This window comes from Pomacea canaliculata, linkage group LG1 (assembly GCF_003073045.1).
Source record: "Pomacea canaliculata isolate SZHN2017 linkage group LG1, ASM307304v1, whole genome shotgun sequence".
NCBI classification, from domain to species: domain Eukaryota; kingdom Metazoa; phylum Mollusca; class Gastropoda; order Architaenioglossa; family Ampullariidae; genus Pomacea; species Pomacea canaliculata.
In genome coordinates, this window is record NC_037590.1 from 4,256,150 (window position 1) to 4,270,010 (window position 13,861).

Below are 13,861 nucleotides of genomic sequence, written 5' to 3' on the forward strand. Positions count from 1 at the left end.
TTTATTACCAAGAAAAGCAGAGAAAAATAGTCGGGTCAGGAATACGGTTTATTATTCCCTCCAAAGTTCAGGTTTTAGCAGGAAGAAAGAGCAACATAAAGTATTTTACTTCAGGCGAGGGAAGGAAGAGGCCGTCTGTTACAGGCCGTTATCCATGGCGCTGTGAGGAGCGCACTGCTTTATGGGAAAACCGCGTCGGTTGGGGAACTCGTCCTTATCATTAAACTATCAAGTCTCCCCCTTCTCGTGTCGCTACAATGATTGTAATTTGTCAGAAAGGCTTACAGAACCGCTGGAACATCAACCGTAACACACACACACGAACATGAAGATAGAAAAAAGAAAGGATGGGATGGAGGATAAACAGATCAAACGAGAGGATGAATTGAAAGAAGTCAGATAAACCCGGAAGTGCAAGTGGCCGTCCTCTCAAAAAAGATATCAGGAAGCAAGAATGTAAACGTCGTTCACTGTCAACATGGAGTTTGCCACCACCACCACCACCACCACCACCACCACCACCCCATTATCATCACCATCCCCAACCCTCACCAAAGACAAGCGTCTTCCTACGTCACTACAAAGGACCGTTAGACATATTTTAGACCTTTCCAACAGACGACGGTTACTTCAGGCAGACAAAGGTGTTACTCGCCATCACCGCCTGAAGACAGTTGTAAAGTCGAGGACAGTTGGCTTCAAGCGTGTTTCCAAACAACGATTTTGAAACACTCGTGACAGGGGCAGCAGCTCTAGCGAGAGGCGTGAGCGCCAATCAGTGTTTGCTTTGTTGCCCTGAGTATTGGCTGAGAGGGACTTTTCTTGGCCGGCCATGGGGGAGGCGGGCAGCGGCCGGCAGGTTTTGTCTGGCGGTGTGAGGGTTTATTTGGTGATGTTTGCTTTCTTGATGCCAGGGATGACACACAGATCGTGACACTTTGTCGTGCAAATAGCGCGTGTCGTGCGAATAAAGCCACTGGAAACGAGAGACGCGCGACCTCGTCAAAGGGAAGATGCGAACCCCTCCCCTCGGCGAGATAGTCATCGCTGCACTCGCTGTCTGTCGGCGAAATCACATCAACGACGAGCATGACTTGTTTAGCGAGGATTGTATTCTCTGATAAATAGCAGCATTCCAAGTTATTTTCAAGATTTAATTTAAAGTCGCATTTAAGTCAGAGAAATTTGATGAGATGACCATGATGATGATGATGATGATGATGATGATGATGACGCTACAGTCGTAGTAAGACTTCTACCGACTCTACTGTACAGGGATTGCCATTTTCTAAGCTGCCGAGCTAAGAAGAGGAAGGCTGGAGAGAAGAAAATGCGGGGAAGTCTCACAGGAGAGCACGACGGGAAATGTGGTTTCTTTCAAATCACCAAGAGCCGCTTTCTGGCGATTTCTTCCTAGGCAGCACTTAGTGGGCCATTTTCTTGTCAACGCTCGATTTTGAAGGGATGCAACCACCTCTCCCCTACCTCCCCCACACACCCCTTCCTTGTCCTCTCTCCCGTCAATACACTTGCCCCGTGACGGAATTAGATTGACCCCAAAGTTCAAACCCACGTCACAAAGAGGCTACAGACGGCTGCCACCGCCGGGGTGGCGGGGGCTGGGCGGACTCATCGGTCTGTCCTTTCTGTAGTCTTCCCAGTCTTTGACCAGAGCCTCGACCTTCTATCTGCCTGGGACACCCGCAGGGTGCCCACCACGTCCACCTGACCATGTCTATCTGCTTACCTGTGGGTATGTCAAGCGGGTACCTGAAGGTTGAAGACCTCGTTCAGACCGTTTAGCTCACAATGGTGATGTCGCTGTTGGAGATGTTGAGATGAATACCACCGGGTCTCGGCCCACACCCCTTCTGGGTGGACCTGCTGTGTGTCTGACCACCCTCACTCCTGTTGCAAATTACAGGTTGGCTTTTTCTGTCACATGTCACTTAAAAAATAAAAAAAGGCGGGGCCAGGTGGGAGGCTCAGAGTTAATAACATTTCAACGGTCAGTACCATGAAATATTTTCCTCAGGCCGTTGGCTCTGTCACGAAGGTGGACAGGGTGGATGGACAAAACTGTAGACCATTCAAAAAGCTAAGGTAGAAGTAGCTCTTTGGCATTTCCTGCTAGAAACTCAAATCACTTTTTATATTTTATTGCGGGCTGCAACATCTCGTCACCTGCTTCGCTGGGGTTGCCAACTGTTGACCTTTGTTTACATGGCAGCCAGTTGTTTACAGCGAACTTCGTCGCTACCCGAGTGAGCAGACAGGGCCAGCATCAACAAGAACTCTTCACAAATAAGATGGAATGTTGCATCAGCTAAAGAATTATTCTCTCACTTTTCCCCACTCTATCCTATTCGCTGTTTTTCAAACGAAAACAAAACTTTGTATTTTCTACTCGTTATCTCTTTTTTCCTGGCCTTGGAGAGCTTGAAAAAAGTTTCTGGCATCTTTCTAGTGTTCCTAGCACTCTAGCTACAGGGTTAGTTGTTTTTAATCATATCTTCATATCGCACATCGGAGTCTTGTTTTTCTCCCCTACAGTCTGTCTTTTACATAGAACTAGTCAACAACTGCGATTCCATCATCTGTTTTTTTATTCATTTTTCCTCAGGCATGATTTCACATTATCAGGGATGGCTGCTGTCTTAGTCAACCGGACAATTGTTTTTCATCCTCGACTGGCACCATACATATATTTATTTATATTTACAATATAGAACATAACATCTGGAATAAATCAGAACTTCTTAAAATGTCCATGTACATAAGATTTCAAAGTATAAACAAACCTATGCATAAACACAGTGACATATATTCCTACTTACTACTTACTCATAGACACATTTTACAAAAATAAATAAACAGGTTATAAGATTGCAAGCTAACATCCATACTGTCACTTCCCTCTCCCACCAACACAACCATGACCGCCCCTCTCCTTTCTCTGTATTTGCCCTCCATATACATCCCTCCACCTTCACATCAACATGGACAGTGTAGAAACCATCAACTGCCCGACTATTGACTTATTTGTTTTGATAAGCTTTTGGGAGAATTAAAAAAAATAGCATACAACATATACCAAGGAAAATATCTAAGACAGATTCGATGAAGAATATGTGTTATCGAAGAATATTTTTTCTTTTCATTGTCGCTAGATATAAATATTTAGCATGGTTACACAGTATCATTACTATTTTTGTTAACACTAGCATCACATTATTAGGTTATTGTAGTATTTGTTAGAATGGGGAAAAGGTAAAGGATGGATAGTGTCAGATATCTACAGAGGAAGACGAGTAGGCAGACCAGTCAACTGACTATAATCACAGCTACTGAATAAATGGCGGAGATAATATACAACCAATATTTATTACATTCAGTAGCGGAGATAATATAAACCAGCATATATTGCATTTAGTAGCAGAGCTATTATACAAGAGAAACCTATGTCTGTGTACTGTTTTCACAGAAACAAATAAGAACTTTTTGCAAACAAAGAAAAACGGACTTTTCTGCAATATATTCAGCACACATCTCACACAGGTATGATCGGCGAACCGAACAGTTCGAAAAATATTTTTGCAGAGTTGCACTTCATGTTATTTATGTTTAGTGTATGTAAATATGTATGAGAGATTGAAAGAAAAAAAAGAGAAAAAGGAGAATGTGCGATATGTGGGCTAGGATATGTTCACAAGGACTTCACCTAAAACTTCTCACAACAATCATGGCCGTTGTGTCTGCTCGACACTAATTGTTGAGACACGTGAGGCAGAACCTGCACCGACATGAAACTGAGCTTTTATTTTATTTTTTGGAAAGCAAATTTGTAAAATATAAAGCACACATACAAAATTACTGCCCGGCTCTTGCCCTCCCCCCTTCTGCCCGTGGAACAAGCACGACTGACCCTGTCAGGAAGAGACCCTGCAACACCCGAGGGTCGGTGGGCACACCTTCTGCCCGAGAGTTTGTAGATGACATCTTCCGCTCGGTGCACTCGCTGGTGGAAGAAGAAAAACAGCCGAGGAAGGGCTGCCATACAATTTGCTGCAATTTGGCGCAGACGGTGTGTCTGGGTGCAAAGCACGCCCACTCCGTGTTACGGGATGAGAAGACTGCGTGGCGCGGGCATGGATGGCAGGCTTTCTGGCCGGCCTGCACCGAGAGAAAGCAGACGCACACGCATGTGTGTGCGTGTGCGTGCATACTGGAGAGTGAGGGAGGGAGGGAGAGAAGTGCGGAGGAAAATGTGAAAAAGTTGGTGGTGGTGGTGGTGGTGGTGGTGTTGGTGGTGAGGTATGGGGCGAGGGTAAGAGAACGCGCCTCGTCACGTCACTCTCCGTGCCTGTGGGCGCCATGGGAACGTCAGAAGTCTAGCTAACACTAAAGACTAAACTCAAATAGGACAAAACAGTTTGTGACAAGCCTTTCTAAACTTTAATTTGTCTTAACATGAAAGGTCCACTTGGGAAATATGGTTGGTAAATCATCTCCATGCTCCAGTCGACCAGTCATGTCCTCTGAACACTTATTTGTTCACTTGTGTTTTATTTATATTTCTCATCAGTACTGTCACTCGCCAGCTGTAGTATCGATCTCTGTTCTCCATATTTAAACATTTCTCACAGTCTGTCCTGCCGCCATTTCCCTTCACATCACGCAGGCGACAGCAACGACATCTACGATCACGAAAAGTTGGAAAAGTAGGTCCTAAGAAAGAATCCTTTTCATCCATGTATATATAACATAAAAACATAAACACTCGAACGTGAACAGACACACAGACAGACAAGTGTGTAGACTGGTCTGTGGTGGTGATGGCCACCAGGGTGCGCTGTGTTCATGTGAACTGCTGTAGTGTTCAGACGTGTGTTTGCTGGCCGTGCACTTCACACCCCGTGTACCAGTCCGCCCTCCGTACCGCCGTCTATCAGTTTTCACGCGCCGGGTGCACATCGGCCAACACGTTCACGGCCGCTAATTCGCATTGTCCGACGGTTTTCCAGGGTTATCGGCCTTTGTGAAGGCCCCGACAAAGACGTGCGGCGCTGGCGGCTAGAGTTTCACGCATGCGCACCGTGCATCTGCGAGACCCTCGCGCGCCGCGCGCACAACCCTACACCACCTTCAAAGGACAAGTCATCAGGGACTCGGGAGGGGAAGAAATGGCAATGACAACGACGACAGAGGAAAGGAAACTCCTCGCTGCACCGGCAACATGTACCTCCGAAGTCTCAGCTAACCTCAGAGGTACACAGTTCGTACCTCCAGTGTTTTAGCTTCAGTCAACGCCTGCGCTGGGCGTCGATCAACATGTACGAATGTTAACAGCAGGAAGGGAACCACCCCACCCCACTCCTCAAACACTCCTGCCACCATCCGCCTCAGCGCGTGCATCCCTCATTGACGGAGTCCCCCACCATAAACCCTTGACGAACCGTTGGCACGAGCGCTCGGTGTTGTTCCTATGTAAGATGCACATCGCACCTTCAGCATCACTGGGGAGTGAGGAAGGAAGAAGGTTGAGAGGAGGTGGGTGGAGGTAGATAACTTTTACCCGGGGGTTGCAGACGACGATGATTCTCTCATCAGCGTCTCACGTTCGCGCGCGCCGCGCACGTGCACCTGCGCCAAACGATTGTCTCTGCGTCACGACTGTAAGATGGCGGCAGACACTAGAGAGCTCCTACAATGTCTCTAGATATCTTCCTTTAACAGATCACTGCGTCGGTCACCATGTTTATTTACTAGCAAACAAAAAAAGTGCCGGTTAGCAGCTTTAATTGTGGACGGTTAGACCAATTCCTAAAGTATAAAACAACTCACCATCTGCGCCATTTATTTAATAGGTCGTCAAATGAAACATACCGGAAGTTGGATTTGTATTTGCTTAGTGTTTAGTACTTTTTATTTGACTATTCCTCGTATCTCGATATCGTATAATTTGAGCAAATCGAAATGTTCATTTAACACCAGCAGTTCGTTTGACTCCCATTTCGCAATCTGTGTCCATAATCTAAGTATCTATTTCCCCAATTATGAAGAATGTAGCTCACTGCGAATGCACTTTTGTGGATTCCTTCCATTGGAACGGATAATTTACTGAATTTGATATCTTCAGCAGCATTTGTGTGATCTTGGCCAGAGCTTTACACGCAACCAAATACATCAAAAGTGTCAGAACATGACACGGCGAGAGCTTCAGTGGTCCTACATTTCATCCTACGATTTCACTTCACCCTCGCAGTGAAGTCTGTTTTTTCAGCACATGCTCCTCTACAGTTTTTTCTTCACCCCTACAATCCTCTTCCTTTTTCCCAAGAAAACCATCATTTCTCCAGTAACGATTAACTCTGGTACTGTCCATCCATCACGACTCCCTGTTCTCGAGGAAAAAAAAATCTGTTCAGAGGCAGCTGTCCCAGACTGGAGTACACGGACTTCTTTGCACACAAGGACAAGGTTCTTCCTTGCGAGCTGCCGTTCTTCAAGCTCCATCGGAAGACTCGGCAGCAAACATTATCTGCAAATATCCTCCCTCATCTTAGATGTTTTATCTCTGAACACCGACGATTTTGGCGAATGCATTGACACATCCACATTGAAGCATTCGCTTCCACGCATCCACTTTGACTCATCCACTTTGTATTATTATTATACATCCACTTTGACACATCCACATTATCAGCTCGATACTATCCCGCTAAAAGCCAGCTTGTTGTTCAGATGGATTTCCTTTGCTTACTTTAATCAGATTGTGACTAGCAAGCCAGCAACTACCGCTTCGGGCGCATCTTTCGAAAAATAAAATCGCAAGCCGAACTTGTTCTGCTTCCAGGCATGGACGAGGTTTTCTTCTCCGTCATTTCCTGTTTTCATTTGTGGGAAAACCCAAGTGGTTCGTTGACGAGGGTTTACAGCGTGGTATGCAACAGCCGTTGGGAGTGGCCGTCCTGTGGTCAAGATCGGAACGAGGCCGGCACGTTAGTTTAATCATGTAGTGTCATCACAAGCGAGCTACCATGCTGCCATGATGCTGCCCTGATACTGCCCGGGGCAGCTGGTCTCAACAAGGGAGCCCACCCTGTCACCCTGCGGGGCAGACAATCGGGCAAAGCGGAGCTGGGAGATGGTGCGGTCAAATGGAGCGAATCGTATTGTTATAAATCTGATCAATCTTTTATTGAAGTTCATTTAAAAGCCTTCAGTCCTTCGATTTTTTTGTTCCACCATCCCATAAATTTTATTCAGAAATGGAGACGATGAATGCCATGAAGCGTGATGTGTGGAAACAAGATTTTGATACTCGAGAATTTTATTAAACGCTCGTGTATGTTCACTCTTTAAATCAACGATGCTGTGGTCTCACTGGATTTATCATGAATAATGAATTTTGGTTTGAAAAAAATTAAAGTATTAATGTTGTTTAAGATTTACTCAATTTAATAGTAACAACTAAAATTAAAATACTCCCTTATTATTTTATTTGGGAGAGAGGTGGGGTGAGGGTCACCTGACTCCCTTAATTATTGTCGTTGTCGTCGTCATTGTGAAAAGCTATAGGAAAAGCTCAAGTATTTGTAAAAATTAATTTGCTGGCCAGCGTATAGTTAATTTATGTCTTTACTATACTCACAATCCTAATGCCTGTAAGTTCCATTCTTTATTAACTTCAAGAAATTAAAAAACCCTCGCTAGATTAGCTCGATATCTTACTTATTACAGAGGTCGGTGATCCAGAAGAATCAATAGTGTGCGAGAGAGATACTTGACTAGCCAGTGTGAGAGAATGAGAGAAATATTATATAAATATATACAAGTTGATGTGAGTATGTGTATGCATCTGTGCCTTAGGTAAGAATGAGAGACGGGCATATACATCCCTTAAAAAAAATTATCCCTCGTTTACATGTGTTTATATACTTTGATTTACTTGATTACATGTGGAGATAAGTTTTAAAGGATTTTTAAATGGCTAGAAGGAGGAAAGTGATGGAGAAAACTAGCTTTTAATATATTAGCTGTTAAAAACTGACCAGTGAATGTGTGTCTGGGTGGGTGAGAGGGTGGGTTGGTGTGAGTGAGAGATATTATATATAGATGGAATGTGTGTGAATATGTAACTAAGTACTCATTAGAGGGTGAAAGAATAAAGAATCTTGGATTAACAAAATAAAACAGAATGTAAAAATTAACATAAATGAATAAATTTCATTAATTCAAGTCCGAGAATATATGACCGTCAAACACCAAAAGTTTATGAATGATCATCGTGCATTTTCACTCGAGGTGAGGAAGGGGTTGAGTTTCATAGTTTCATAGGAAGTGACATAGTTTCATCTCACAATAATGCAGACATATAATACCGAATTATCTCTCTTCCTTCTCTCCTCTTTCATTCCCTCTCTCACACATGCACGACCATTGAGTGTGAAAGAAAACATACTTCATTAGCCTCCCTCGTTAGGAGGCGAGACTGTAGACGGCCAGTCGCACTCTAAGAGAAGGTCAAACAGCGAGTGGAGAATGGCGGTCAACATCACCTGGAGAGGTGAGCACACACCCGGTGTTACGGTGCACACCACTCTCTTCTTTTATCTCTCGATACAAATCGATAACACTCTCGAGGGCGTCACTGATAATCTCCTTCGATCTCTATAGTCTGATTGTAGCATCAGCGATCAACTCACCACACACAGACAGACACACACACACAGACACACAGACACACAGACACACACAGAGACATACACAGACACACACATACAGACACACACACACACATACATATAGACACACGCGCGCACGCGTCGATCTCGTCAACTCTCACATCGCCCACACTGTAGTCTTGGCAGATAACCGAGAGTGTGGTCGAGGGTGGGTGTAATGGCAGGACACACTGTCAGTGACTCAGGACAGGAATTTGTCGGCTCAGTCCTCATGCCAACCACGCACGCAGTACATGCAGCTAGAGGTGGACCTCCTCACCTCCTGTCACTGGCAGTGAGATATCACAACAGCAGCTGTGTCATGACAACAGTAGTACCAGAGACAGTGTGAGAGCAAGTGTACAGAACTGACCTGCCTTTAGATACCTGACACTGTTACACAACAACTTAAAATATACAATACGATGTTTGTTATATATATATATGTGTGGGTGATTGACGAGCGTAGCATTGTTGCCTGGCACAGTGCAGACAGATGACAGAAATGATCTAATAGTATTTACATGGCAAACAGTCTGTCAGGTGGTTGTCAAGAGTCCAATACCCAAAATAAATACAAACAGGTATTTGTCAACGATGTGATCATAAGAATAATAGGTCCTGAAGGGCCATTCATTAAGGATGTACAATTAGTTTTAAAACGATCTAACCTCTCTTTCTTCCACTTCTAACTATTATATTATAACTATTTATTATATTTATCCATATTTTTGTTTTTAACAGCAAGATATTTACATGGCAGACTCCTCGTCCAATCCCCCATCCTCCAAAAAATAAAAGTTTTTATCTTGAGCCTTGTTCCGAGCTGTCCTGTGGTTTATGACCAAGTTTATTATCTGAAATCATGACTGGCACCAGAGGAATTCAAGTGTTGGTCACTAACTTCCCGTCTTCTAGCTTCAGGCCTTTGAAGTGGCCATCACATGACTAAAAGTATTTGTCGCACAGACACGAGCAGCCTTCAGTGAGGGTGTGAACTATGTGTCACGACGGGTAGAAGGTGGCCGTCCTATGGTCACCCGGTGCAGAAGTGCACAGCACCCATTAAATGTGGGTTCTTCCTTCAAAAATCTCCTCTAAACCACAGTTGTTTACTTGAGTATTTCTGTCCCCTATAGTCGCGTCTGACTGCACCTCAGGAGAGATGTCTAAGGTATTCCGCTCCACTTCACCGAGTCGGGTGGCCGTCCAAACTTCAAGGCGCCGATCGCCTTCAGGAATAAGGCCGTTGCTATAATTTGCCCACCCGACCGGCGCCTCTTTGTGCAGCCACCCGAAGCTTTGAGTTTGAGTCTGTCTTTGGACCGCGAAGTGTCTAGCTCATATCTGCTTTGGTGGGTCTGGCCCTTTTTTGTGCCCCTACAAAGCATCGTGGTTTATTGCACGAGTTTGAATGAGACTTGTAGTTAAAAATGTCTTCTGATGTCGCCTGCTCCATCTTGAATGATTAAACACATACTCGCGAGTGTACACGCAGACAACTTCTAGGGAAAACATTAAAAACCGTATTCTCTTTCCTCCCCACCCCCTTCTCTCTCTCTCACACACTCACATCAAGCCATTTGGGGTCTTCTGACAATGCATCTGTCACTCTCTTCCCAATGACAATAATCATTGTAATATTAAAGTATAACAGCTTCTCTTTTTCTCTCCTAACAGAAGGAGAAGGAAGGGAGGTACTAATATTGTAACCCGATACCCCACCAGCCATGATGACACAGCAGAGGGTTGGCTGCAGCTTCTGCGAAGTACATGATACAGCCATCTTTTATCTGATCGAGGACTCGCCGAGCTTGATTAGCCTGTCTGGATGGCATGTCGCGATAAAGTAGAGACAGGGCCGGCCAGTGAAACCCTCCAGGCAAGACAAAATATAGCCCACCCTATTCGTGAAGCCAGCATGCACATAATAGTTTGAAGGAAGCATTGTTGATCAGCGTGATGGGGGGGATGGCGGAGGGTGGAGATAATATGAGGGATGATAGTGGTGTCAGAATGAATAAGACGGGTCGAACACTCCAACAGACACTCGGACAGCAACACAACACGATAACAGGGGAAAACTAGCATCGAAGGAAATGCTAGAGAACAATAATGTGAGATGAGCAAGATACATGTGGACGAACAGAAAAACACACACACACACACATACACAAAAGAAACATGTGATCTTTCCCCTAGAGCTCTTGATACTCGTGTGGTGTGGTTGGGCGAAGAACACAGACAGACTGAAGGTGACGAGGGCTCTCACCTGTACCAGTCTAATCCACGATTGTAATTCTTGTCGAAGAAGTGCGGCTCTGGTCCAGGGGCTCGGACATCCGGGTGAATCCTGAGAAACTCCAGAAGCGCGCGGGTACCCGCTTTTTTCACCCGATAATAATAGCCCTGGGTAGGCGCCTGTCCAGCATCATCGAGAGACTGACGTTGTCTTTCTCGTACGCGGCTCCCCCTACCCCGGGGCCATCCAGGTACTCCTGGCCCGTGGGGGAGGCCCACCCTTCTTCACTTTCCTCGTTGGTTTCGTCGTCGAGGTAGATGGCGGATACTTCGCTGGAAGTCCCGCCTTGAGGTCGTTGTGGTTGTTGGGGATGTTGCTGCTCAAGCTGATTCTGTAGCAACAGCTTGGCCTGAATGTCTTGTTGCTGCGGATGGTCCCCGTCGCTGCTGGACAGTGAGCCACCCTGAATACCCGTATCGTACCCGTCCCTGGTGCGAGAGGACTGCAAAGTCCGTAAGTGTCTGGGCACGGCGTGAGGATCGACCTGCGGCGACAATAACGACGACCCACGTGCGCCCACCCCGCCCTCTCCTCCATCACCGTTGTGCACCTGTCCGCGCCGCATCGTGCTGCAGCTTCCGGACAGCACCGAGTGACAAGTCGCCAGCGTTGACATCTCCATCAGCTGCGATGACGGCGATGTCGTTGGGCAGCCACTGTGGGAGCGCCATGCACCAGGTGAGACCGACCGTGTAGAGAGCCAGGAAGAGGAGGCAGCTGATGCTGGTCATCGCTGCCAGTTCGCGTCGTCTGCATCCCAACCGTCGCCGTGCCAGTTGCATCACCATACTGACCCCCGCCGACGCTGCCGCATCGTGGCGGTTGCTGCACGGCCGAGGATGACGTGCTGGCAAAGGTGAGGGGTGGTGTAAAGGTTCACCTGATCCCCCAGGAGGGTCAGGAACTTCTCTGATGTTCCAACGTCCAGCTCAAGATGTTGTTCGTCGACCTAGCCGAGGGCCAACCTGTAATCGGAATGTTATGGCTTTAGTCCCCATGATTTTGACGCACATGTGCAGTTCAGGTACACTTCTCCTCGCCGCGATCCTTTGAAATTTTGTCTTACCAGCGAAATAACTTTCTTTCCACTAGCAACGTGGAACTGTCTTGACTTACGATTAATATCCGATGTTTGGGAAAAAACTCAGACTTGAGTACGTGGGAGATATTGCTTGCATTTTTTTCCTTCTCACATAAATTAAATCCAGTATCACAGCTAGATGACTGTTGGTCCCTGTTAGAAATCTGTCGAGAGCGAAGTTTGCGGGAAGTGTAAACACACGACACACCCTCGACACACCGAACTCCCATCAAACTCGAATCCTGACGCCACCATGTACACCAGCGCATGAAAAAGGCGTTCGCCAGCATTGACAGGCTGGCTGAGCACGTGACTTGCAGCGGCGCTCCTGATTGGTTGGGCACGCCCCTCCAAAGTGTGCGCGGCCGTGTGAATGAGGTGCGCGCGGTCGGCGGGTAGCAGACGACAGTTGCCGCTGGCTGGCGCCATTTCGCGCGCGAGTGACTTCGCAACTGCAAGGGTGGAGGAACGCAGCAGGGGAGGTGTTTGAGGGGTGGAGCGGTGCTGGTGATTGACAGGTAGACAAGGTGAGAGCACAGCTGTACACCAGGGTATGTCAAGTGAGGCGGTGAGCTTTGATTTGCTGCTGACGCCAGAAGGTAGTCGCCGTGGTGGATGTCAGCGGCGTTATTGACGTCTGTCTTACTGTCGTTGGTCGACTGTGATGTGATAGTGATCGTGGTGTGATAGTGATCGCGTGTTTCACTGACAGGAAGTGGGGGGAGCTCGACAGGAGCCGTAATCCATAACACATTGAGACACATGTTCGTTTACCTCTCTCTTTCTCTCGTTCTCTCTCTCGTTCTCTCTCTCGTTCTCTCACGCACAAGCACGCTCACACTCATTTCCCTCTCAGAAATGTTATAAGTGTTTACTGTATGTCATAATTCCTGGTGTTCATTACCTGATAATTACATCAATCATTAAGCGATGAACACTTAATTATTTCTGGTTATATTTTGCCCAGTCATCTGACTACAATAATGTCTGCAGTGATGACAAGCCCACAGGACGCTCATGCGCTGACACCAAAGATTACTGAGCTCTCGTCCAGGAATTTTGAACTTTGGATGAAAACTTAGAGAAACATATTTATTTACTCATTAACATAACTGTCAACATCTGTAGTTTACGGTACAGAAGCGGGTAGGTGACGGGAGAAGCCAGCATCCAGCGAGAAAGATTTCGGCAGTTAGGAACATGATAAACTTAGATACAAGTATTAGAAAACATTATAAAAGTTAAATATATGTTAACATTTTATTTGATAATTCAAACTACAATTTATTCTTGATACTATAAATAAATATTCTGTCAACATAACGTCTGCTGCTTCGAATCAGTATGTGAACTTTCACCTTCTGCGGGTGGTTTTGAAAAACATTCGGATGTCATCGCATCTGTGGGAATCGTTTGATCTTGGGTTCACATCTCATCGCAGATCACACTTTCTTTTAAGAAGATATTTTTATTCCTTCACCCCCAAAAGGGACATTAAGAATATAATAAAATTACTTAAAAAATATTAATCTTTATAAAATTGTCTTAACTTGACACCCGTTCACAGAACTAATCTTCGGTACTTTGGGTACTTCTTTTCTATCATTACCCTCTACGGCCCTCACTCCACCACCACCACCATCACCACACCACCTCAAACAACTCCCTATCGCACAAACCACCCGAGGGGATGAAGAACTTCGCCTCGATGCCGGCCCATGCTGTGTGGTGTATAAAGCAAACAGCACCAGA

At 45.9% G+C, this 13,861-nt stretch overlaps 1 protein-coding gene across 1 annotated transcript in view; it reads right to left on the minus strand.

The window, feature by feature from the left end:
* The window catches only part of LOC112565894 (heparan sulfate glucosamine 3-O-sulfotransferase 6-like), a 52,358-nt gene extending 39,967 nt beyond the window's left edge, over window positions 1-12,391 (minus strand). Inside the window, 2 exon segments of the mRNA XM_025241766.1 lie at window positions 10,999-11,119; window positions 11,122-12,391. Coding sequence (XP_025097551.1) covers window positions 10,999-11,119; window positions 11,122-11,650 — 650 coding nt within the window. The 5' untranslated portion in view covers window positions 11,651-12,391.
* Window positions 12,392-13,861: the final 1,470 nt, after the last annotated feature.